This window comes from Juglans regia, chromosome 11 (genome assembly GCF_001411555.2).
Source record: "Juglans regia cultivar Chandler chromosome 11, Walnut 2.0, whole genome shotgun sequence".
Classification (NCBI taxonomy): domain Eukaryota; kingdom Viridiplantae; phylum Streptophyta; class Magnoliopsida; order Fagales; family Juglandaceae; genus Juglans; species Juglans regia.
Window position 1 is genome coordinate 21,097,244 of NC_049911.1, and position 26,117 is coordinate 21,123,360.

Genomic DNA, 26,117 nt, shown 5'->3' on the forward strand with positions numbered 1-26,117 from the left:
GGATAATATCAGATGTTGAGATATTGAAAAGGTGAGGAGTTTGTTACCAGTGAGGGAGGCAAATGAGGTGCTTAGTATCAAATTACCCTTTGAGAATATACCTGATACACTTGTTTGGGACCATGAGAAAAGTGGGAAGTATAATGTTAAAAGTGCTTATAATTTTTTCCTTTCTGTGGAACAAAATAGACAGATGGCTGAGAGTTCAAGTGCTGCAAAACAGAAATTGTTATGGAAGAAGCTATGGAAACTACATATACCTCATCGAGTAAGAGTTTTTGCTAGGGCATGCAAAAATATTCTCCCTACACTTCAAAAGCTTAAGGCTGGAAAGGTTCTTGCTGATGCAAGCTGTCATTGGTGTCAAAAAGAAGAGGACTTAAACCATGTATTGGTTTACTGCTCTCTAATTAGAGATAGTTGGACCTAGTGCTTTTCCTTCTCTCAAAGACTTAACTCACAGGTTGGACTTCTTACAATTAGTTCACATTGTAATCAGAAGAAAAACTGCAAGGTAGTTAGAGAAACTATTTCTGATGGCATGGGGACTATGGTATAGGCGTAATCAAAAGATGTTTGATGAGAGAATCTTGTCACTAGATCAATTCATAGAGTATGCTTTGTCTTTATATTAGGAACATAATGAACTGGCAAAGGCAAAAAAGCAAAGACAAAAGTATAGATGTTGTTGGCAACCACCTCCCGTAGGTGTTTTAAAGTTTAATGTGGATGGAGCAACATTTAATGATCAATGTAGATCTGGTATTGGTGTGGTCTTAAGAGATGATAAAGGCCAAGTGATTTTTGTTGCTAGTAAACTAGAAAATGCTCATGTTGATCCAATGGAGATTGAGTTACTTGCTATTTTGAGAGGGTTGCAATTGTGCATTTCCTTAGGCCTTGTTGAGTTACAAATTAAAAGTGATGCACTGCTTGTTGTAGAAGAACTGACCAAGGATGGATGTTCATCAACTCTGTGGGGTAGCATTGTTCAAGAAATCAAGACTCTACTCAATAGTCACTTTAATTGGTCTATTAAACATAGAAGTCGTGAAACAAATGGTGTAACACATGCTTTGGCTAAATTTGCATGGCATTTTGATGATGTAGCACTTTGGTGGGATTCTATTCCAAATTGTATATCCCAAGCTATTTGGGTTGATTTATCTTTGTAATGTTTGGATTGATGAATAAAAGTGTTCTTATCTTATAAAAAAATTAAAAAAAAAAAAAAAAAAGTAGTAGAGTTTCCACTACTATTCATATTTTTTATCATTACTTTTTACCTATTTTTTACTATTACTATTCACTATTATTTAATATTTTATCATTACTTTTTTACTATTATTCATAGAATATGTGAGATCACTTTACCATCCAAACCAGCCTAATCTACTATCCAAACCAACCTAATCTAACTACATTAAGCAACAATCAGTAAAGGGAAACGCTTCCCAGCGGTTGGGCTGGAAAACCCACAAAAGCAGCCTTCTATTCAGTTAACTCCACGTAAGAAAATACACTGCAAGACAAATACGCTCCACCACAGAGAATCACGGTCGTACGTATGCTATTTGCCTTCTCATTTGCACCGCCCGCCCCTCTCTGCCCCTCTCTTCCTCACTGCATCCCTTTGCACCGCCCTCAGTCCAATGCCACTGCGAGCATCTCAGTCCGACGCTCTCTTCCTCGCACCGCTCCTCTCTTTCTCGCACTGCTCCTCTCTTTCTCGCACTGCCCCTCTCTGCCTCTCTCTTCCTCGCTGCCCCTCTCTTGCATAACTTTTATGAAGTGTTTCTGAATAGATGAGGAGAGATGCAAAAACAACATTTCTTACACCATAAAATGCAACCAATAATTAATATTACAGCCACAATCAATTTGCCAATAGACCAAGTAAGTCCTAATGATCTATTGATCCCAAAGAGTCCAAACAGTTTACATTCCAAGCAGTTTACACGAGTAATTTACATTCCAAGCAAAATTGAATTTAGAGTTGGTCAAAGGGCCTACTAGAAATGGTTATTACTACTGCAAAGGGGGGGTTGAGCTTCGACAAAAGGGGGTTCTGAAGGGGGCCGACACTGATGTCAATGGGTTGAGCTTTCACGTGCGATTTGTGGGGGAGTTCCTTTGGGTTGAGCTTCAACCAAGGGGGTGCGATTCGTTGAGAGTTCCGCCGACATAGTTGGGGGTTCCTTCGGGTGCGATTCCTTTGGGTTGAAATCAGTTGGGGGTGCCTTCGGGTGCAAGGGGTAAGGGGCTAAAATCATATAGAAGAGCTTGCCCTTTTCTAGTGTAGTGTTGCTTTAGGATAATTGTGGTGGAAGGCTTACATATCTCTATGTGATTGGCAAGCTATTATTTTCCTAATACCAGCCCGACCAGTCCTAAAGATTTCCCATCAGTAAAACCAAAACAAAACTAGTAATTTGAGAATTTTTTTAAGAAAAGTAATTAAGGAAAATTGTTTCTTAACATACGCTAGACCAATTCTAATTATTTTTCATACAATATATTGAAGATTAAATGTGTTGAATATTTTTAGCATTTTACCAACTATATGAAGATGAATTATAATTAATAATATTGATGGGGCCATTTTTTCAATTATATATAATAGTTCCATAAAAAAATAATTTAGTTAGAAAATATTCAAAATAAAAAACCAGCCGGGGCCACTGGCATCGTTTCCCTTGGTTCTGTCTAATCATCTGGACTCGAATCCAAAATAATGTTGACGTATTCTCAAGAACAGTTTAAGGGAACAGAACCAAACTATAAATCACCTATTTATCAGCATAATTACAGAATGAGTGAAGCTTACAGTTACAGCATTGATGACACTCGGTCATGCAGATGAAAAGGAGAAAAATAAAACATTCTAACAAGAATTTTGTTCTTTGATCCTAAAAAATATAAGCAGAAGAATACAGAGATCCAGCAAAGATCCTCTTCCATCAATCGGTAGCCCTGAAAATAGTTAGAATCGAGAGGAAGAGGTTGATGATATCCAAATACAAGGAGACTGCAGCCCAGATGTAATCATCATAGGAGAACCGTTTGATCAAATTATCAGTGTCGTAAATTATGTAACCACAAAATATGAGCGATGCTAAGCATCCATATATCGTCACGGAAATCCTACCAAGCGGAAAAAAAATCTGCAACCATATATAGAAATGTCAATCCACAGTTAGCAAACCCAAATCTGCAACAAATACAAAGTTTTCTTTTTTCTATTTTTATTAAAGCAACAAATACAAGTTCGACCTGCAGTTGTAAATGATCAAAATAAGCGATTCAGCATACCTGAATCATTGCGTACACCATGAGAACAAGCACAGCACCAAACAAGAAGGGGCCAAGAAAGTTGAAATCATGGCCCCTCCTTGCCGCCCAGAATGTGTAGAGAGTGAGACTCACAACTACAACAGCCGTCAGAATGACGGATTCCAAAATAACCTTCCCTGTTCCCGGTGGAAGAAACAAACATCACAAGCTCAGAAAAAAAAAATGCTGCATAGAAAAAATCTATTTGCAAACCTGTACTACGGATGTGGTAGTGCATCAACTAACATAAAGAAATATTTGTGTTTTGAATTTTTTAAGACTAGAATCAGTAAACAGTGTACTTAAACACTGACCTAAAAGTAAGGTAAAAGAACTCATACCCCATACGCTAAGCTAGATGCCAATCTTACAGGAGGAAAATTCCTTACAGGGAATATGTCATAACATGCAGCAATCGCTCATATTGAAGAGCCTCATCTACTTTATACTAATCTCTAACACGAGTATTGCAGCTTATACATGCACGTATGCTAACAACAACCATGAAAAATAAAAAAAATAAAGCAACTACTCAAAAACCAACTAAGAAGTTTCTCCGTAATTTATCGCTTTCTGTGTTTGCAAAGGTGCCCTTCCTGCCTTTCTAAACCATAGGACATTCCTCTTTTACTTGATTAGAATTCCAACCCAAAAGTTCGTTTTAAAGACCCAAATACAAGCGAAGGATCCTAAGCCAGTATTAGCAAGTTAATGTGGCAGACCCTATGTCAGTAACTACCCAGAAATCTAAATGGATAAGAAGCATAACGTAAACAAAGAAAGCCCATATCCGAAAGCAAGGTTTTTACGATTCCTAAACAAATTATAGCACTGTCAACTTGGAAAATGAGATTGAATCTCTTACCACTCGTAAATGCACAAGTCAATCCAACCACAAAAGCAAGAGAAACGGTGAAAATTCCGAGGAGGAGGTAATTCAGCGGATGCTTCTGGTGGTAGTAGAACAACGGACACAATACTGCCACATTCCCCCACAATCACAAACGATATCAAAACAACAAAATTTACGATAGCAGAACACAATCAATTACTTACAGAAAAAAAAAGGAGAGTAATCTTGGAAAGCATAAGTAATAACATACCGAGGAAGGGCAAGATGATGACAACGATGTAGAGAGCGAGACCGGCCCCAGTGCTGACGAAGAAGTATGCGATCGGATGAATCGAAACGACCACGGCGGCGACGGCGATGGTGGCGAGCAGTTGGATGGTGATGATCGAGTAAATTTTGCGGATGAAGGCCCACCGGAGCTCCGGACTCTCCAGCATCACTGGGTAGAGAGGCCTCGCTCCGGCCTCCAAGTCATCAGTCTTCCGGTAAGGCAGGCCCCACATCTTCTTCGCTTAACAAATCAACAATTTCCCAGGAAACAAAAGAACACCAGAATTCAAAATCAAATCGAGTGCTTTCCCGTGTGAGATTCTCCGGAACGTCGGGTCTCAAGAATTGGAGAAGGGTAGGTGGGGCGGAAGGGGATTATAAAGAGCGGGGGTTTCTTTTTTTTTTTGAGGAAAATAAGAAAATTAACGATGAATCTCGCACCCACGTGGGGGTACGAGGAGAGAGTGACACGTGGACTGTGATTTGGGATGAGAAGCGAAGGAACCCAAAAGTTCCAGAGCCGTCTTTGCAAGAAGCCTTTTACGGGAGGGGAAGGATGACGTTACATTTGCCGATGCTCTCCTTGCAAGAGATTATATATATTTATATATATATATATATATATATATATATATATATATAAATATATATTCCTTTCCACCCCCAACTTCTTTCGGGACCTTTTACTAAGTTTTTTAATAAGATATTTGCAATATATAAAATGACTAAATTTTTGGTAGGTTTGGATATACAAAATATCTGATTTCATTTGAATTATTTATTTAAACGAATTTGATAATGTATAAATAAATTTATATATCAATCTGTATATTAATATTGTTATATTTATATTTTAAATTTAAATTAGTATTATTTTTAATAAAATTTATTTTCTGACTAATTATATTGAATGAATGTATATATTAATATGTAAAATTGCTTACAATTAAATTTTTTCTATACAAACACAACCTTTAATCTTTCTTGAGATAGTAATAGAAAAAAAAAAAACTATTCCATTCCAATTTCAAAAACGACCATTCGGAGAATATTCTAGGAGCAATACAAGAGTTAAATGCATCTTTTCTCTGGGATGGGAAGACAGAGGAGCTGACCCTCCACCCCAATTTTGGGTAGATTAGATATGTAGCGGGACATCTGGCTTCTTCCTGGGGAGAGAGATGATAGAGAAAAAATGGATCGGTCCTCATGACAGTAATTTAAATAATAATATGTTTTTATTCTCTTCTGATTTGTGATTTAGTATTAATTCAATTTTATTTATCTTGTGTAATTTTAGCTATCATTATCCATTTACATATTTTAAATGATAAGATTTAATTTATAACATTTAAATTTTAAAATTGATTTTTTAAATTAAATTATATCATGTAAACACTTTAATAGATGATTAAAAGTGATTGCAAACATTTGGTTGAGCAAGTTAATTATGAAGCATATTCTTTTTACAGTTATGAGAACTGTTATTGCTGAAATCAAACTATTAATACAAGACTTTAGGAATTGCAAGATACAGCATGGTGAATGACTTTCTAATGCTGATGCTCATCATCTGGCCAGACATGAATGGAGTAATTAACAAATGCAGCTGTGGTGGCACTCAGATTTGATGTTGCTCAGTTATCTTGTACTCAGACGTGATAATCAAACTATTAAATATGTTATTTATGTTGAATATGTAAATATAGGTCCGGCCCAAGAGGGTCCGAGTGGTAAAATGGCACCGGCCCCTTCAGGGCTGGGTAAAACTCAATACCGATAGTAGTAGTTTCAGGAACCCTGGTACATCTGGTGCTAGGGGTGTTATTCGGGATGAGGATGGTAGATTACTTCTGGCTTACTCTGTTCCCTTGGGTTTGGATACCAATAATTTTACAGAACTCAACAGCTTAGTGGAAGGTATTCGCAGATGTTATGCGCTTGGATTTTATCGTGTTCAAATAGAGAATGACTCTCAACTGGTGGTCAACTGGATTGTAAAAAATAAGAGTCCCATTTGGTATTTAGAAGACTTCTGGGTGGAGTTACAAGAACATCTTAATAGCCTGGAGTATACAGTGAATCACATTTTTCGTGAAGGTAATATTGTGGCTGACTTTCTAGCTAAGTGTGGGGCTGAAGGTTTGAACTCTGATTGGTCTGATATTCACATGCTGCCTAGCCTGTTGAGGAGTCTTCTCCGCAAGGACAAATTGGGTATGCCCTACCTAAGGATATCATAAGCTTCGTGTCAGGTTTGTTTTGCGTTATTTGCTTGTCTCTCATTGCTCTCTCGTTATTTGCGTCTCTTTGTTCTTGTGTACTTGGCTTTTTGCAGGTTCCCCTCTTTGGCTTGTTCGGATGTAGGTTATGTATCTTCTTAAGGCTGTGTACTCTATATGGTTATACTGGTTTTGATGTCTGGGTTCTCTTTTCCTAGATTTAGCTTTTATGTACCTCCTAGGTGTCGTGTTTGTAACCATGATTTTCCTCTGCCACAAGTGAAGACAATCAATAAAATTGAGGTTCCGTCTTTTTTTTTTTAAAAAAAAAAAGAAGGTCTGGCCCAAGAATGGATGAAGACAAATATATCCCTTATGATTTGGGCTATAGCTCATGAAGACACAAAAATTGGATCGAATGTCTATTTTATGTTTATTAAATGGACATAAATTGGGCTAACATACAGTTCCAAAAACACAAAAAAATTTGTAATCTGTAAATTTTTGAAATAAAGTTTAAAAAGGGGATATGTTTTGTAAAACTTGAGTAGACATTCTATTGATAAAAAAAAAAAAATCGAGGTTTGAAAAGCCTCTAACCAATATTTGAAATGCATGGAAGAATGAGCAAGCAGTGAAAGACCTGTTTCAATTATGTGCTTATGACTTCGCTCAATTGTCTCATTTTAAGCATATGAATATGGACAAGTAATGTGGTGAATAATCCCATGAGCATGAAGAATTTTTTGAAGAGGTCTAAATTCAACCAAAGTTAGATTTGACAGCTTTGATTTTAGATGAAAAATAGTTGTGAATAAACTGAATAAAAGTAAGAAAAAAGGAAGACACATCAGATTTGGACTGAATTGGAAACAACCAGATATATTTTGTGTGATCATCTATAATAGAGAAGTAAAATTTACAACCATTTGAAGATAACATTGGGGTTGGAACCCATACATCTAGGAAAATTAACTCAAATGCTTGCTGACTTAGAGGGTGAAGAAGGGTGCAGAAGAGCATGTAATTTAGATTGAAAGTATGCAGAACACGGCTGGACAGGTTTATTGTTCACTGGAAGCTGAAAACGCCTAAGGATGAGGTTGGTAATGGTGGTAGATGGTTGGTGCCAGTGATCAGTGAGGTGCGCTCACCAATATATGCTTGAAGAGAACCGGAGTTAGAGGTGGAGCTTGTGGAATCAGCAGCCAAGACATACAATCCGTCTCTAGAACCACCCGAGTGTGATAATCCTTCACAAAAAAAGAAGTGGAATGAAATTCAAAATATACATGACTATCTTCACAGAAGTGGCGGACTGAGAGTAAATTTCTAGTAAGAGAAGGAACATGCAAAAGTAGAGAGAGTAAGAAGTTGCCAGAGGAGGTATGAAGGTGGGCAAATCTCGTGTGCTGAATCGGCATGGTGGAGCCATCTCCAATGCTTACTTGATCAGAGCCCTGAAAAGATATAGAATCCAAGTTGAGATTATTGAGATCAGGTGTAAAATGGGTAGTTGTCGCTGTGTCAGGAAACCACGAATGAAGGTGAGGTGAGGAAGGGGCAGTGGTGGTCAGGTTGGCTGAAAAGGATAAGGGGGAGATGCTTGGTAACTATGGTTGAATCGGTGATTACAATTAAGAGCTGAATGCCCAGGTTTATTGCATACTTGACACAAGGGGCGTTGGTCTGATCTGTTAGAGAATGAATGAGACGGACCACGGCCACGTCGACCCTGAAAGTTGCGTGCACCTCTGCCACGATGAGTTATTTGTTACGAAGGAGAAGAAGAGGAAGTAGAGTTTATAGTGGTGGTGAGGTTTGCTGATAATGGGTTACCACTGAGAAGAGTGTGTGTTTGGTGAGCTAGGCATGACTCATGATTGAAGAGGAAGCTGTATATTTGGTGAGGAGAGAGAGGGTCAGCTTTGGTTGTAAGAGAGGTCACAAGGGAGTCATAATCTATGCCAAGACCCGCAAGGAGGTATACTGAAAACTCAGAGGGAGATAGGGGTTGTCCAGCAGCTCCCATAGAAGCAGCCAACGCTTTGGCTTTGTGAAAGTAATTCGTAATGGATTCAGGGCCTTTCTTTAATGTGGCAAGTTGATATTAAATTTGCATTATATGAGCACTAGATTGTGCTGCAAAGAGACTTTGAAGAAGGGACCAGACCTCACGAGAGGTTGAGCAATCAAGGACCTATGCGAGGACTTGCTCAGATAAAGAACAATTTAATGCAGAGATAATAAGTTGGTCTACCAGAACCCATTTTGCATGAGCAGGATTTTCAGCTCCATCAACCATGGGGGGAGGCATTTTAGTCGAGCCATCCACATGGTGAAAGAGTTGGTGACCTTTCAAAGAAGGCATGCATTTGAGCCTTCCATAGCAGGTAATTGTCTATGGGTAATTTGATGGTGATGAAACGGTTTGCCGAGTTGAGTATGTTAGGATTGACAGTGGTGGGATGGGTAGTTGATGATGAAATTCAGAGGAGTCTGGGTCCCATTGAAGATGCAGGTTGGAAGGAATAAGTAAAAAAAAAAAATGTAGACTCGAGTCTTATGGGGCTCTGATACCATATTGAATTATGGAAGATCATGCACACAAGTTGTTTGTCACAAGTCTGAAATAAATACCTCCAAACCATATTCCTGCCAATTTTCCTCTCCACACATTGTAAATGACTTTACAATCTGATTATATAGAAGAAGTTACAACAATTTTATTCCATGAATTTCGGATCACTTGTCATCTGTCCTTCTAGATTGCATTTCTTGTTACTCGAATATTCTCTAGTGCTCTACTGTGTGCTTCTATAGTCTTCTGACACTGTTGTGGTCCTGCTGCATATTGCCATTCTGCTGCTATTCTCTCCTCTTGTATGGCAGACTGATTCCATGAGGATTCTTTATCCTTAACATTCACAAACTGACTTGCTTAAATGTGAGATATTAGATCTATTTTACATAATAAAAAAGTTTTAAAATTTAATGTATCACAACAGTTTATTAATTTACTTTTACGAAATATATTTGTAAACTAAACATTTCTAAAGTAAAATCTGCGTAAAACCCAAAAACTAAGCAAAAACAAAATGTTGAATAAAGGCGACAATCAATCTTCTTTATTTCTCTTTTCCTTGAAATTTCGTTCGGGATTTCCCAACTCCTTTTGAGTGGATTTCTGGAACAAAACTGACGACATAATACTTTTTTTCAAGAACTAATGCTTTTTAGATTTGTAATTTTCAGCCACGAACCGACCAGGAAATGAACAGTAAGGACCCACCCGAGTGGTTAAGCAATAGAGCCGACGAAACAACAGAAAATAAAAGATACGATTACCATCCAACTTTAAAGTAGATCCAATATTCTACGTTCTCTGTGTGTTTAAACTAGGTGAAAAGCATGGAAATGAGAAAATACTTGGCCCAAATCACAAGTCTTGTGGGAACAAGCAAAGTACTGAGCTGTATTCTTTTGCCCTTTTTCTTTATATGATGTCTGCATTGGGATTGGAGATGCGTTTTTGGTACAATGGTTTGAGCTTGAAGACAAGTATCTCTTACTCTGCAAGCAACAAATAGATGACGTGGAATATGCTTTTCTTTTGATGGGTGTACGTGCTTGCGCTTGTCTCTGTTCTTATGTGTTGGTGCGGTAGTGCAGGACTCCTTTCTACTATATATAGATCAATCTATATCTATAAATCCCTGTATCACCACCTGATCCTATCTATCCATTTTGTCTGGCCTTCCTCGTTCCAACGATGGGAGGATCATGAGGAAACAAAATGGCATCCACCACAGAGCGAATCTAGAGATCTAGCTATGATATCTACTTGAAAAAGTTGTTCAGGAACTGCAGCCTCAGGAGTTCAAGATGATCAACAACTCGGGAGACACAGCTTTACTACGCATGGCTGTCTCCACTTGCAAAGAAGAAAGATCTCGAAGTCCTGGCGCAATTAATTTAATTCCGATCAAACAGCTAGGCAAAGAAGCTCTCGATCATGTTTCATCAATAATGTGAAATGTGTCGATGCATTGCGGAAGTTGATTCATAGTTGGTGGGAGCTCGTAATGATCAGGGCTGTGAGATCCTTTTCTTTTTATTGGCAGCGCTCCATTGTAGAAAGGAAGCCGTCCTTCGTCTTCACGAAATCAGTGGCACCGAGAATGGCAATGAATATTCCCAGAGGAAGCGAGGATGGTGATGCTACTCTTCGTTGTGCCATTGCTGAAGACTATTTTACTCGTCAAAACAGCTCCAGCAATGGCACAGTGAAGAATAGTGTCTCCATCTTCCCTCGGAGAAGCGAGGACCAAGCTACAGGATGTGACTTAGGCCTATAAAAAAGCGACAGAAGCGCGGACATTTCTAATTTATTACTCATTTATGGCAGGTTTGGGGTTGAAATGCAAACTTCTTATTTATTCTCATTTTATCTTATTTTTAAACATAATTTAAATATAAAATTTTCAAACTAATCATCACAATTTTTTCAAATTAATCATTAAAATTTTATCAAACTCTCAAATAAAAAATAAAAAACAATTCTAACTTTTTCAAATTCTCAAACAAAAATAATATTATAAAATTATATTATTATAATATTTTAACTTTATATTATTTTTTATTCAACTTTTTTTTTTCTCATTTCCAAAATTTAAAAAATATTTAACTTAAATTATCTCACTACTATTCACAAACTTTATTCATACTACTATTTATAAAATTCTCATCATATCTCACTCCAAAAATGCAATCTTAAATGCCTAGTGCAGAATAAATATAAAAAGAAAAATATTAAAAAAGTGATTAAGCCCCATTTAGATAGTGAAAATATTTTATCTCATTATTATAATTTTTTTAAATTTTTACATAAAATATAATAAATAATTCAACTTTTTAAATTTTAAAAAAATAATAATATTAAAAAATAATATTTTAATAATATTGTATTCAACTTTTAATTTTTATCTAAAATTATATCATTTCGTTTATTATTCAAACAGCACTCTTCTTGCTTTTTCTAAAAGGAAAATATTATTTATACAAAAAAAAATATATTTTTATTTTTATTTATTGATTAAAGAATATTTTTAATACATTAATATTTAAAGAGTTTAAAAAAATGTATTGAAAAAAAAAATTACATGTTCGGTGAGGAGAATCCTCGGTGAACGTAGCAGACTCTTTCTAATCTCTGACTATATAGACTATATTGCATTAGAGGAATAGGTATTATAAAATTGAGTGTGTCAGTATGAGAAGCGACATTTCTCAATAATTAAAAAAAAAAGAAGTAATGAATAAGAAGCGAATAGTAATTTAAAGAACAAATTAAACCACTTTTGCTTTAATATTATAAAGTTAATAAGTGTTCTGTTTCAAAAGAATTATTAGATTTCTTTTCTTTCTCTTTTTAAAGTGAAATTATTCTTTTGTTCAAAAATCAAAAAGATTAAGACAGGTTTAGGGGGTGAGATGAGAATTTTATATTTTGTTTTGAAATTTAAAATATTATGTTTTAATATTATTATTATTTTAGAATTTGAAAAATGTGTATTGGAATTTGAAAAAGTTGAATTGTTTATTATATTTTGTATGTGGATTTGAAAAAGGTGTAATGATGAGATGAGATGAGATGATAATTTTGTATTTTGTCTTGTGTCCCAAACCTGCCCTAAGGTGTGTTTGGTAAATGACAGGGGCCAAGCAATTTTCAGAACTTTCAATAATATTTTTTTTTTAACATCACTCAAGAATAAAATATTTTTTTATTTTTTATTTTCAACTTTTTTATATAATTATTATTAGGGGTGAAAAAAACAATGAACCGGTAAACTAGACTAGTGGGTTTGGTCCAATCCGGTATCCGTTCCATTTTTCTCAAAACTGATCGAAATCAGTTTGATTCTGATTTTCTTTTTTTTAACACTGGACCGGATCCGTTCATATATATATATATAATTTTTTATATTATATTAAATATTTTTATATGATTTTTTTATATTATATATAATTTTTATATATAATATATTTAATTATATATAAAATAATTTTGTAAGTTTATGAGCTATGTTATTAGCTTCACTATACACAAATTTGACCTCCCAGTCCATTTTGTCCACTAGCAGTAGTCTAACATCATCAACAATGTTGCCATAATCTGTCCATAACTCCTCCGACCTGTTGGTTGCCTTCACTATTAGTTGTGAGTCATCTTCCAAAATCACTTTTGTGAAGCCTAATTCTGCACACAGGTACCCTGCTCTCCTGAGGGCCAATGCTTCAGCAACAATAGGCTTTTGCACATAGTCCACCACAGAGCATAGACAAACCAATAATTCTCCACATGAGTCTCTAATAAAACCACCAAGCCCCACTTTTTTGAGACACACATACATTGTTGCATCTCAGTTTACTTTAACCCAAGACTCAACTGGCTTCTTCCATCCGTCCTCCCTACCATTGCTGACCCCTGGCATCTGAAACTGTTGCTGGTAATCTTGTCCAATAATGAACTCATTGAGACCCTCTTTTGTTGACTTCATAACACTCCTTGAATCTGTAAACTTCCTTTTAAAGAGCCATAAGTTTCTTCTCAGCCAAATCTTTCTCAGTGTGCAGGCTACCAACTCTACTTCTTCCTTCCCTAACTGCATATTAAGTCTTCTACAAAGCTCCATAAAGTTAGACTCATTATTATTCCATTTCTGGATAGGGCTATCAGGTTCAGCCCACACATCCGAGGCAGCAAGACAACCCCACAGAACATGCATTATTGTCTCAATTTCTAATTCACAAATTGGGCATAAGCTAGTTCACAACTTGTTTCTTCACCAAGTTCTCTATTGTAGGTAGCAAATCGAGACATGCTGCACCATAAGGCCACTTATACATTTCCACACAGAATCTTCACAATCACCATTTGAGGTTTCTCCCTTTATTCTTCTTATTATTTTGTGCTCCAGGTGGTATGCATTTTTAACAGAGAATTTACCATCACTGGAGCGGCCCCACACAATTTTATCCTCAACACCCCATCGGCTAATAGGAATATTGTTAATTAATTCCACTTCCTCTTCTTAAAAAAAGTTAAATAGGAAGGCCTCTCTTCCATGTACCATCATCACCATTAATCAATTGGCTAACTTTAGTGTCACTGGGCAGCTTGTTAATAGGAGAAGTTATTCGACGACATACTTGTCTTGGCAGCCACTTGTCCTTCCATATATATACCTTTCTACTATTCCCCACCCTCCAAACCATTCCATCCCTTACTAAGTCTATAGTAGACCAAAGACTTCTCCAAGTGTATGAAGGGGCTCAACCCAGCTTAGCTTCCAACAACCCAACACTCTTGAAATATTTCTCTTTCATGATGGTAGCCACATAAGGGAAGATTGATTATTTAGAATACTCCAACACTGTTTAGCAAGCATTGTAGTGTTGAAGCACTCGAGATATCGAAATCTCAGCCCACCACTTCTTTTTCTTTCACTAATTTTGTACCAACTTCTCCATTGGGTTTTCCTATCATCTTATTTGTGGCCCCACCAGAAACGAGCCATGAGGGAGGTGATTTCATAACATAATCTTCTTGGCAGCCTAAAGACACTCATTGCAAATGTAGGAATGGCTTCTACAATTGCCTTAATGAGGACTTCTTTGCCTACCTGAGATAGAAATGTGTTTTTCCAGCTACAAATCTTGGACCAAACCCTCTCTTTTAAATTTTTGAAACTGTTGTATCTTGACCCACCCACCATAGTTGGCAAGCCAAGATAATTCTCACAGTTTCCACACACAAACATCCCAGCAACATTTTTTTTTTTACCAAAAGTCTAGTTAGCATATTGGTGTTTGAGCTGAAAAACATGGTTTTGTTCTGGAGATTCAGGCACTGACCCGAGGCATCTTCATATATCTTCAACAGGCCTTGAATTTGCTACCATGCAGACATCATTGCTCTCCCAAAAATCAAGCAATCATCAACAAATAGAAAATGGCTAATCCTTGAACCCCCTCTTGACACAACAGCTCCTCTAATTACCCATCTTTTATCAGCAGCATTAATCAAAGAGGAGAGGCCTTCTGCAGAGAGGATAAAAAGGTATGGGGAGAAGGGATCCCCTTGCCTTATCCCTCTTTCAGGCCTAATCAATCTACCAGCTTCACCATTAGCTAGAGCTGAATAAGTAACAGATGACACATATTTCATAATCAAGGAAATATATCTAAGACCAAACCCCAACCTTCTCATCACAACCTCCAAATAGTTCCATTCTATCCTATCATAGGCCTTGGACATATCCAGCTTAAGGGTCATACTCCCCATCTTTTATTTCTATCTTGTTTTCATTGTGTGTAATGTTTCATAGACTACCATCATATTATCAATGATAAGCCTTCCAAAAATAAAGGCACTCTGGTTATGGGAAACTATGATCGGGAGCACTTTTTTCAGCCTATTGGTAAGAACTTTTGAGATCAGTTTGTAAAGGACATTATAAAAACTGATAGGTCTAAACTTGTTGGTTGCTGAAGGGTTAGAATCCTTGGGAATAAGGGCTATAAAGGTACTGTTAACACTACTATCCAGATCACCATTGCCATTTAGAAATTTTAAGGTGGCATTAGAAACATCCTCCCCCACAGTACCCCATTAAGCTTTGTAGAAACAGACTCCATAGCTATTAGGCCCAAGGGATTTCAGAGGAGCCATCTATTTTAAGGCTACCTCAACCTCATCTCTAGTGAACTCCCTTCCTAAGTCCATATTCATCTCATTATTGACTCTCGGTTCAAGATCATTAAGACATACCTCAATGGCTTCCATTGATGGGTGGGAGGAGCTAAAAATGCTGCTAAAGAAACCATGGAAAACTTACTCAATTCCTTCTTGATCTGTCACATTTCTACCCAACGAGTCAGTTAACTCTTTGATCTGATTCTTTTCTTCCTCTGACTAGCACAAGAGTGAAAAAACTGTGTTTTTATTACCCAATTGGTACCAATTTCTTTTTGCTCTCTACCTCCACTTCATGTCCTCTTGTTCTAGCAACATACCCACCTCACTTTGTAGCTGCTTAATCAGTTCCACATTGTGGTAGACTTCATTCTCTTGCTCTTGTTTTAACAGGTTGAGTTTCTACCTCATAACTACCTTAGAATCCTTCTCTTTAGAATAACTCCAATTGACTAGGCCCTTCTTGTAATCAATCAATTTATCTTAGATCCTCTTTAAAGAATCTGAATTCCTTCCACTTCTACCCCATGCTTCTTCTACCACTGGTCTGTCTTCCTCATCCAAGATCCACTTTGCTTTAAATCTAAAAAATCCTCTTCTTCTTTCTAACGTCATGATTAAGTCCAGCAATATATCCTTGTGGTCAGATTGGTTAGCAAGAAATGCCTCAACCACTCTTTCTCGAAACAAATCAGCCCATTTCATGTTGGCCACTACTCTGTGAAGTCTCTCTTTAGTAAATGTACAGTCAGAGTATTTGTTGCTCCATGTGAACACGCTCTCCTTCCAACCCATATCATAGATGTTGTTACTTTCTATGGCCTGCCTGAAATCCTCCATCTATGCTTCAGGTCTTGGTTTCCCTCCCACTCTTTCTTCTTGATAAGCAATCTCATTGAAATCACCCATGATACACCATGGGACTTCTATAGAAGGATTTAGCATAGACAGCGGCCTTTATGAATCTCTTCTTTTGCAAGCCTCGGGATGGCCATAAAAGCTAGTGAATAGCCATGATACATTTCTTTCCTCACTTCTGATTAATGCACTAATGTGATAATGAGATAAATTCATTATCTCCAACTCTACCTCTCTACTCCATAAGAGAGCCAACCCCCCCTTTCTTCCTCTTGACTCAATAGAAAACTTTCTTGAATAGGCCCTTTCCATACAAATGGTCCTCTCCCTCTTCCAGTTTCCTTTTGCCAGCAAAAAACACCAAGGCATTATTCTTTTTCTCTACGTATCTTGCCCTACTCTTCCAATGCCTCATCTCTACCTCATCATTCTTCTCAGCAATGATTAGTTCTAAATTGGGCAGTTGTTGTGCACTCCATGCATCCTCAACAACCTCAGGCTCCGTCTCCAGTACAATAGTGTTCTCCACCAATTCCCTTACATGCACCTCTACTAACTTCTCTTCCTCAGGTTCAACCCCACCCTCTTCTCTGGTCTCACTACATTGAGGACTTTTATCAAGCACATAGAGTTCAATCTCTTTAAGTTCACCCTAAGCCATCTCTCTTTCCACCCTCTCACTCTGTGCTACCAACAGGCCATCAAAAACCTCTCTGCTTCTCTTCTCAAATATCCCACCATCCAGATTTAGAGTAACACTACTCTTTTAAGGCTCCCTCCCATACATCCCTCTCTCTATTAGACACCTCGTTATTCTCCAATCCTCTCCCTCGTGAGCTAGACTGAGCACGAAGCCAGCTACCATACTGCATTTTGTCGCCCATCCCTTCCAGACCCTCACATCTTTCAGCTCCATGTTTGATTTTTCCACATTTGAAGCAGAGTTTCTGGAGCTTCTCGTAGGTTAATGGCACCAAGATCTTACTTCCTAGCAAGTTAGCAGTTCTTCCTCTAGAAAATGCCTTTCTTAGAACCAGTTCAATTTTCACCCCCAGGTAAGTTCCCCAACCAATGTCATCTCCACTCATCCACCTCCTTGACATTCCCCATCGACGCTCCAATCTAATTACCTACCTCACGGGTCATACATGCTACAGGCAGGTTGTTCATACGTGCCCAAAAGGATTCACGATCGAAATTCATCTTTTGTTTTTAGGCGATCAAATGGATTAGCAAATGGTTGTCAAATAGACATGACTTACTATCGAGTACTCTCCGCTTGTCCCTTTGGGTTTCAAGAAAATCACAAACAGGTTCATGCAAAGGATCCATTCAGCCTCTAGACCTTCACCAGAGTAGATCTTATAATGTCTTTGTTCACTCTACGTACAGAGCGCAGTTTGCCCATTAAGCTTCTTTTCCCCTCAACCGAGACATTGGCCAATTCTTCTACACCAATTTTGATTGCATCGTTTTCATCTTCTGTGAGCTTAAGAAAATCCCATCCCTCCTAATCCTCCATCTTTCCCCACTACTAGTCATACACTAGACTCACTGACATGAACCCGCAGGAATAAATTCCATTGAACCCACAGTCAATTTGAAAACTCCCCAAGAAAGTCAAAATCAAGTCAAATGTATGGAGAACCTAGACCCAATGAGAACTTGTTTCAAGAACCTAGATTATATTAAAATCTAGACCCGTTGAAGAACCCGTCTCAAGAACCCAGATTACAAAGGAGGAACGCTATAAAGGTTGTGATTTATTTTTGATAAGTTCAAAAGTTCAATTAAGAACAAGAGGAGTAAAACTCAACTCACAATGAATAAATTTATCAAATTTCATAAACTTCTTAACATGAGGCAACAAAGTGTATTTAAACTAAAACTTAATTAAAACCCTAGCCAAAATAATGCTCCATCTTCCAAAAATACCCATGAGTGAACAGTGCAGCGGCTACTATACGTCGCTATAGTAACTCGGCTACAGTAACCCTAACCCTAATTCAATAAAATAATAAATTTCTCAACTTGCCCTTGCAAAGGCTCCCTTAAATGCTTCCCATAATAAACTCAATTATTCTAAACTAATAAAATAGGTTCTTTAAATGAATTAAATAAGTTGTAAGCCTTCAAGTGCCCAAAGCCTTCAAGTCATGTTGTTGCCCTTTCCATAGCTTATCAAATGAATCAAAGCTAAATCTTCATCATTCAAGCCCATGAACTTGTAATTGACTCATCTGGAACTTGCAACATATCTTTGAGACTAGGCTCACCTTGGTTCCCATCATTCTCCCTCTCCTCAAAAGGATTCGATCTCGAATCTCCACCTGGATCAAAGAGAAAAATGTTAGTAATATTATCATTAATTTCCTATGCATTATCAATAATTTGTTCAATAATTTAAAAAAATCTATCCAAGTTATTCCTGTCGTCAACAGGTAAAGGCATTAAATCTAAATAAGTGAATGAATCGAGTCTATAAAAAATTTCAAAAGGAAAATATAAAGTGGTAGTATGCATGGTCCTATTATATGCAAACTCTATAAATGTATCCACATCCACAAAAATAGAATCTCTACTTCTTTCTTTCCTAGGCAGTCCCAAAACAAAGTTCATAGATGTGTCTACCCATGACTCACTAGGAACAGGTAAGGGTGTATACAACTCATGTGGCAAAAGCTTAAATTTGGTCTTTCTGCATGTAATGCACCTCTCACAAATACGATTGGCATCTCTCTTCATCTTAGACCAACATAAATGTTCATGCAAAATGTCTAAAGTTTTCTTGATGCCAGAATGACTATTCTAATTATATGCAAACTCAATAAAGGGCAAATGATAGTTCTGCAAACGTTCATGCAACAAGTCAATGTATGGCAAATGATACTCTCACAAACTTTCATGAAACAAACCTAAATCTTTCCTTACACCAAAATGACCACTCCAATTATATGCAAACACAATGAATGACAAGCAATACTCCCACAAACGTTCATACAACATGTTAATGAATGACAAATGATACTTCCATAAACGTTCATGCAACACTTCAATGAATGGCAAAAGATACTCTCACAAACATTCATGCAACACATCAATAAATGACAATTGATACTTCCACAAACGTTCATGCAACACGTCATTGAAAGGTAAATGATATTCCCACAAACGTTCATGCAACACAATAAAAGTCTTCATTACACCAAGGTTACCCAACAAACTAGCATGTCCATCACACACAAGTAACTTACTCATAAAACTAGTAGACACACAAAATCTATTCTTTCTAAACAAGTACCAATCTAATTTATAGAACTTACAAAATGATGCTTTCTCACATGTTTCATACACACTAGCAAAGTCATCATCATCATTAGCATACAATTCCTTATCATATTCAACTCTCAACAATTTTGTATCTAAAATGAAGACAATGACATACATTCTTGCTAAAGCATCAACCACAAAATTTTTCATACCTTGTGTGTATTTGAATACATGAGAAAAAGTCTCAATACAATCCACCCGCTTAGCACGCATTCTAGTCAACAACTTACCTTGTCCCTTTAAGTGTGTCGAGGATTCATATTCTTCCAAGAAATGTCGTTTAGGAATTGTCGCACCTGGCACAAAATCAATGTAGTGCTCTATCTCCCTAATAGGTGGCAATCCACTAAATACACAACTAGGAAACGCAACCTCATATCCCTGCAACAAAGAGACAACAATACTAGGCAAACATACGTCAAGTTCGTTAGGATTAAGACTCGCCTTAGCATAAAAACTCACTTTTCTCTTTGTTTTTCTCTCACTTTTTTCACACTCACTTTTCTTTCCACTCTCTTTTTCTTTTTCACTCTCTTTTTCCCTTTCACACTCTTTTTCCTTTTCACTCTCTTTTTCTTCATCTTTTTTTGTACTCTCAACTTCACAATTATTTTTCAACTCATTCTCTCTTTTTCTTGAGATCCTAGTCTCACTCTCTTCTTTTCTCTCTCATTTTTCTCTCTTCCTCCATTTCGGCCTCACTATTTCTTTTTTTCTCAATATCACATTCACTCTTGCTTTTCAACTCAATCTCACATTCACTCTTGCTTTTCAGCTCAATCTCACTTTTACTCTTACTTTTTAGCTCAATCTCCTTTGCACTTTTTCCTTTTTGATAACTCTCACTCTTACTCTTTCTTTTTTGATTACTCTCATTTTCACTCTTTCTTTTTTGAGCAACCTCATTTTTCAATTTCAATTGGTCCCCATGGACTTGTGTTGGAGTTAAAGGAGCAAGTTTGATTATTTTTCCATCCTTTTCAAAACTATACATGTTTCTTAACCCATCATGGATCACCTTCTTATCATACTGCCATGGCTTCCCCAACAAAATATGACCAGCATACATAGGCACTACATCACAAAGGACCATATCTTAGTATTTTCCAATTGAAAAAGAAACTAGTACTTGCTTATTTACCCTAACCTCCCCACAATCACTCAATCACTGCAACACATATGGTCTAGGGTGTTTTAAGGTATGTAAATTCAATTTCTCAACTAAAGTAGTGCTAGCTAAATTAATACAACTCCTCAAATCAATGATCATACTACATACCTTGTTATTGATGTGGCATGTAGTATGAAAAATGTTCTCACTCTGCTGCTCTATATCATCCATCTTAATTTTTGTATTGAGTGCATGCCTGGTAACAAGAGAATCACCATACTCTTCATTCTCATACTCATTTTCAACACTAAACTCAGGACGCCTCCAATCTCTCCTGCCATGAAGATTTCTAATTACTGCATTTTGATGATCCATCCTATCCCTCACTTCACCCAACACCAAGTTCAACTTCTCAAATTGTTGTTGCATGACTTGTAATAGAAAGGATGAGTTATCTACCATCTCCTTTGGTAATGAGTCACACCTATGAGACATCATAATGTGCTGCACAAAAAGAATGTTAGTGGAAAACCTCACACACTCTCTTACGTGTTTACACTCGAATAATGGCACTTCACTCATGTTTCACTCTTAATTGACTTTTTCTCGATAATAGTCTCACACTCTCTTGCATTTTACCTCAATAGTTTTCTCGCTCAAGCTCTTTAAGAACTAGTTGAACTAAATCAAGACAATACAACCTTGTAGTATTCCAACCAGTAATATAGATCCAAGAAATAATGAAGGAATAAAATGACATGAGACTCAATGAATTTATACGAGCGAAAGAGTATTATAAAACAATATACCAACTAGAAAGATGTATTTAGCTCCTATGATGATAAAAATTCAATCAACAAATACTTTTCTTCTCTTTGTTGTAAGTATGTAGCAACCTTTGAATATGTTACATTTTCTTATCTTCTTCTTCTTCTTCTTCTTCATTTTTTTTTTCGAATTTTTTTTTTTTCTTTTCTTTTCTCTAAATCAATCACAAACAGCAATACTCAATTATGAAATTCAAGCACACAATTGACAATGAAGTAAAAGAGAATCAATGGAACGACACTCCAAGCAATGGACAAACTTAGAGATGTAAGAAATCTTAGAATTTTGAAAGTTTAGGAGATGCAAATTTCAATCAAACCAAAAACCCTAAGAATTTTGGCAGCTTACTTTTTGTTTCAATTTTTTTTTCTTTTTTGGCAACCTTAGAACAATGAAACTCTAGAATTAAATTTAAAAATGCAAGAAATTAAAAGATAGAATCTGACCTGATAGGAAACCTTGCTCTGATACCAAATGATATGAACCCGAGGGAATGAATTCCATTGAACCCGCAGTCAATTTGAAAACTCCTCAAGTCAAATGGATGGAGAACCTAGACCCGATGAGAACTTGTTCCAAAAACCTAGATTATATTAAAATCTAGACCTGTTGAAGAACCCATCTCAAGAACCCAGGTTACAAAGGAGGAACACCACAAAAGTTGTGATTTACCTTTGATAAGTTCAAAAGTTCAATTAAGAACAAGAGGAGTAAAACTCAACTCACAATGAATAAATTTATCAAATTTCATAAATTTCTTAACATGAGGCAACAAAGTGTATTTAAACTAAAACTTAATTAAAACTCTAGCCAAAATAATGCCCCATCTTCCAAAAATACCCCTAAGTGAACAGTGCCGTGGCTACTATACATCGCTATAGTAACTCGGCTACAGTAACCCTAACCCTAGTTCAATAAAATAATAAATTTCCCAACTTGCCATTGCAAAGGCCCCCTTAAGTGCTTCCCATAATAAACTCAATTATTCTAAACTAATAAAATAGGTTCTTTAAATGAATTAAATAAGTTGTAAGTCTTCAAGTGCCCAAAGCTTTCAAGTCATGTTGTTGCCCTTTCCATAGCTTATCAAATGAATCAAAGTTAAATCTTCATCATTCAAGCCCATGAACTTGTAATTGACTCATCTGGAACTTGCAACATATCTTTGATATTAGGCCCACCTTGGTTCTCATCATTACTCTCCCTCACTCCTACGAGTAAGTCGAGACTTTCCTCTATCCCAGCTTTCTCTTAGAGCAAGCTTAGAGGAGACTATGCTCTCTACTATTACTCCAAAACACTCTTGATTAAGGAAGAAAGAGAGTTTGGGTGGAGGAGTCTTGACTATTACTCCAAAGCACTCTTATACCAATATTATATCACTATATATTATAATATACTACAATATATTATCATTATATTATTCTATACTATAATATATATATATATCTATATACTATATAATATAATGAAAAATTCAGACCGAACCGGACTAGAACTGATAAAACTGAAAGTACTGGTTTAGGGATGTAACTAGTGCGATATCGATTATTCAAATCTCAAAATCAGTATATACCTATTCAGTTCTAAGATATGTCCGAAACCGAACCGAATCAGATCGGTTACACCCCTAATCATTATCTAATCATTATAACTTCTACAAACTTTAAGACAAAATATAAAAATCAATACAACTTTTTCAAGTTCCAAAATAAAAATTATATTCAAACAGTTTTTTAACTTTATTATATTTGTATTTAACTTTTGTTCTCACTTTTCAAAATCCAATAAAATATTTTAACTCAAATTATTTCACAATTATTCAAAAATTATTTTACTTTTATTCACAGAATTTTGAAATACTCAAGTGTCTAAACTAGCCCTAAATTATTGTGTTAAAATATGGGAACATCGAGACTAATGCGTACTCGGCAAGCCACACACAAAATGTCGAATGAACTTTGGTTTTGAGGGGTGTGTTCATTTGTCTAACAGGATAATACTCCGTCATAATAGTTTATGACGTATTATAAAACTAATATTGGGCTCTCTTTAAAAGTAGTTATTAGATATTCTTCCTTTACCTTTTTAAAGTGAAATTATAGTTCTTTGTAAAAAGAAAAAAAAGTGGTTAAATTTTAGTGTTCAAATCTGGGGAACTTCGTGACTACTTACATACTCTGCAAGCCAAACACAAAATGTCAAATGGCCTTTTCTTTCTAGGGGTGTGTCCATTTTCCAAAGGACAATAGCTTAACTATGTGCTTTGCTTAAAAAAAAATTGAAGGCCCATATATACTTTCTTAAAATAAATAAATAAAACATGAAAAAATCTGGTCAATAAAAGAGCTAGTATTGTAATTAATGCACTCACTATATTTAATATGTTTCTCACTTTTATGACTCGTTTGAACACTTAGAATATCTCAGAATATTTATGAATAATAATAAAATAATATTTTATAAATAGTAATAAAATTCTTTGAGTTAATATGTAAATGAGAGAGAAAAACTGAATAAAAACATGAAAAAGTCTAAAGGCAATCATTTTTGCGCACTCCAAAACGTTCTCCTCCTGGCATTCCCCCGTAGCATCCCCTTTCTCTTCTCTTCTCCAATCTCTAAACCCTAAATCTAGCCAAAGATGCCTTCTCCATTTCCCCGTAGCAAGTCCGAAGTTCTCCAATCTCTGAACCCCCTGAGCCAAAGCCCCTATAGCAAGCCCCCGTAGCCAGATCCCCCGTAGGAAGCCCTCATAGCCAAAGCTACGACGCCAAATCTCTATCTTCCATAGCCAAAAGACCCTCCCCTTCTCTTCTCTTCTCCAATCTATGAACCCTAGCCAAAGCCCCAAGTTTATCTTCCGTAGCCAACCATGACACCTTCTCCATTCCCCCGTAGCAAGCCCTAAGTTTACTCACTCTCTCTCTTTCTCTCTCTCTCTCTGATTTTGGATTGGAAAAACTTAGGTGGATTAAGTTTACACTGTGGATTTGTGATTATTTTGATTATTTGTACCTAGATGCAACGTGTTAGCTTTTTAATCTGTAGTTTTTGGATGAGAGAATCGGGTGTAATTCCTGTATGTGATTGGGGGAGGGGTACTTCACTTTTTGTCAATCTGTGTATATATTGTACAACATAATCTAATTGTCCCCATAATTTTGTTAATAACAAATGGTATAACTAAATTTTTTGGACCATGTCACCGTGATGCAGTGATGATTACATAAACAATAAACTGGACCCCATGAGAAACAGAAACAGTTCAGTCCTCAGCTCCGGTTGAGCTCTTTTTAAGGTTGATCTCCCAATACCTTTATCCAAGGCTGAAATATTGTAATTAACTCTGGATATCTGAAACCTCGAATATTATCAGTTTTTCTTGATAAAGTTGGATTAATGTAGTGTTTTAAATCCAGGCCGCTTTCTTACACTTTTTCTTTAATACGTTCTTATATTTTTTTATATGTTGGCGAAAGATGATGTGTTTATTAATAAAAACTATGGGTGTAACCGGTCCGGTCCGGTCCGGTTTTGGACAAAATTTAGGACCAAACCAGTACCGGTTTTGTATTTTTCAAAACCGATTACGTACCGGTTACCTTCCTAAACCGGTATATTCGATTTTACAGGTTTCCGGTCCAGTCCGGTTTGGTTTTTCGATTTTTTAAAATGTAAGTTTGCCATTAAAAAATAAAAATATATTAATAAAAAAATATGTTCTAAAAATCTGTTCCTATTACAAAATCTGTACTACTATAAAAATCTATTTTAGTAAAAAAATCTGTTTTAGTAAAAAAATTAGTATTAGTTATAAACTTATATATTAGTGTAGCTATATAATATATTAGACTATATAATAGTATTAATATTATACTATTAGTATAGTTATATATTAGTATTAGTCATAAACTTATATATTAGTGTAGCTATATAATATATTAGACTATATAATAGTATTAATATTATACTATTAGAATAGTTATATATTAGTATTAGTTATAAACTTATATATTAGTATAGCTATATAATATATTAGACTATATATAATATAATTTAATATATATATTTTATGTTTAAAGCATATGATCAATTAAATTCTCATCTTTAAGATTAAAAGTTTATTTTATAAATTATAATAACATTATCTTATATATAATTATATTAATAACATATGATCAAACAAATTACAAATGTTCATATTTAATATTAACATTTTATGTCATAATTTATAAACTATAATATGAAATTATTTCATATATGATATATAATTATATATATTATATATAAAAATTTCACATATAATTATATATTATATATAAAACTTATATATAAAATATTAATTTTTATATTTTTTTCCTCCAACCAGTCCAGTCTCGAAAATCGTAGAACCAGAACCGGACTGGTTTCGGCTGGTTTGCATAATTCAAGAACTGATTCCGAACCGGACCGGTCCAACCCGTCCAGACTGATTTTTTAATTTTTCGGTTTAAATTTACACCCCTATTAAAAACAAGTGCAGAAGTAGGACCACAAGATTTATTTATG

At 35.8% G+C, this 26,117-nt stretch overlaps 3 protein-coding genes across 3 annotated transcripts; 1 reads left to right on the top strand and 2 right to left on the bottom strand.

Annotated features, from left to right (window-relative positions):
* Positions 1 to 2,762: 2,762 nt before the first annotated feature.
* On the bottom strand, positions 2,763 to 4,849 carry LOC109018640 (protein LIFEGUARD 2). The gene is made up of 4 exons (XM_019000784.2): positions 4,437 to 4,849; positions 4,199 to 4,312; positions 3,313 to 3,470; positions 2,763 to 3,164 (listed from the first exon to the last, which is right to left on the bottom strand). The coding sequence occupies exons 1-4, from the start codon at positions 4,687 to 4,689 to the stop codon at positions 2,961 to 2,963; spliced, it is 729 nt and encodes a 242-aa protein (XP_018856329.1). The 5' UTR covers positions 4,690 to 4,849; the 3' UTR covers positions 2,763 to 2,960.
* A 1,145-nt stretch (positions 4,850 to 5,994) lies between these two features.
* On the top strand, positions 5,995 to 6,823 carry LOC109017912. The gene is made up of 3 exons (XM_019000096.1): positions 5,995 to 6,048; positions 6,166 to 6,673; positions 6,795 to 6,823. The coding sequence occupies exons 1-3, from the start codon at positions 5,995 to 5,997 to the stop codon at positions 6,821 to 6,823; spliced, it is 591 nt and encodes a 196-aa protein (XP_018855641.1).
* A 9,099-nt stretch (positions 6,824 to 15,922) lies between these two features.
* On the bottom strand, positions 15,923 to 16,279 carry LOC109017907. The gene has a single exon (XM_019000085.1). The coding sequence runs from the start codon at positions 16,277 to 16,279 to the stop codon at positions 15,923 to 15,925; it is 357 nt and encodes a 118-aa protein (XP_018855630.1).
* Between the last annotated feature and the right edge of the window lie 9,838 nt (positions 16,280 to 26,117).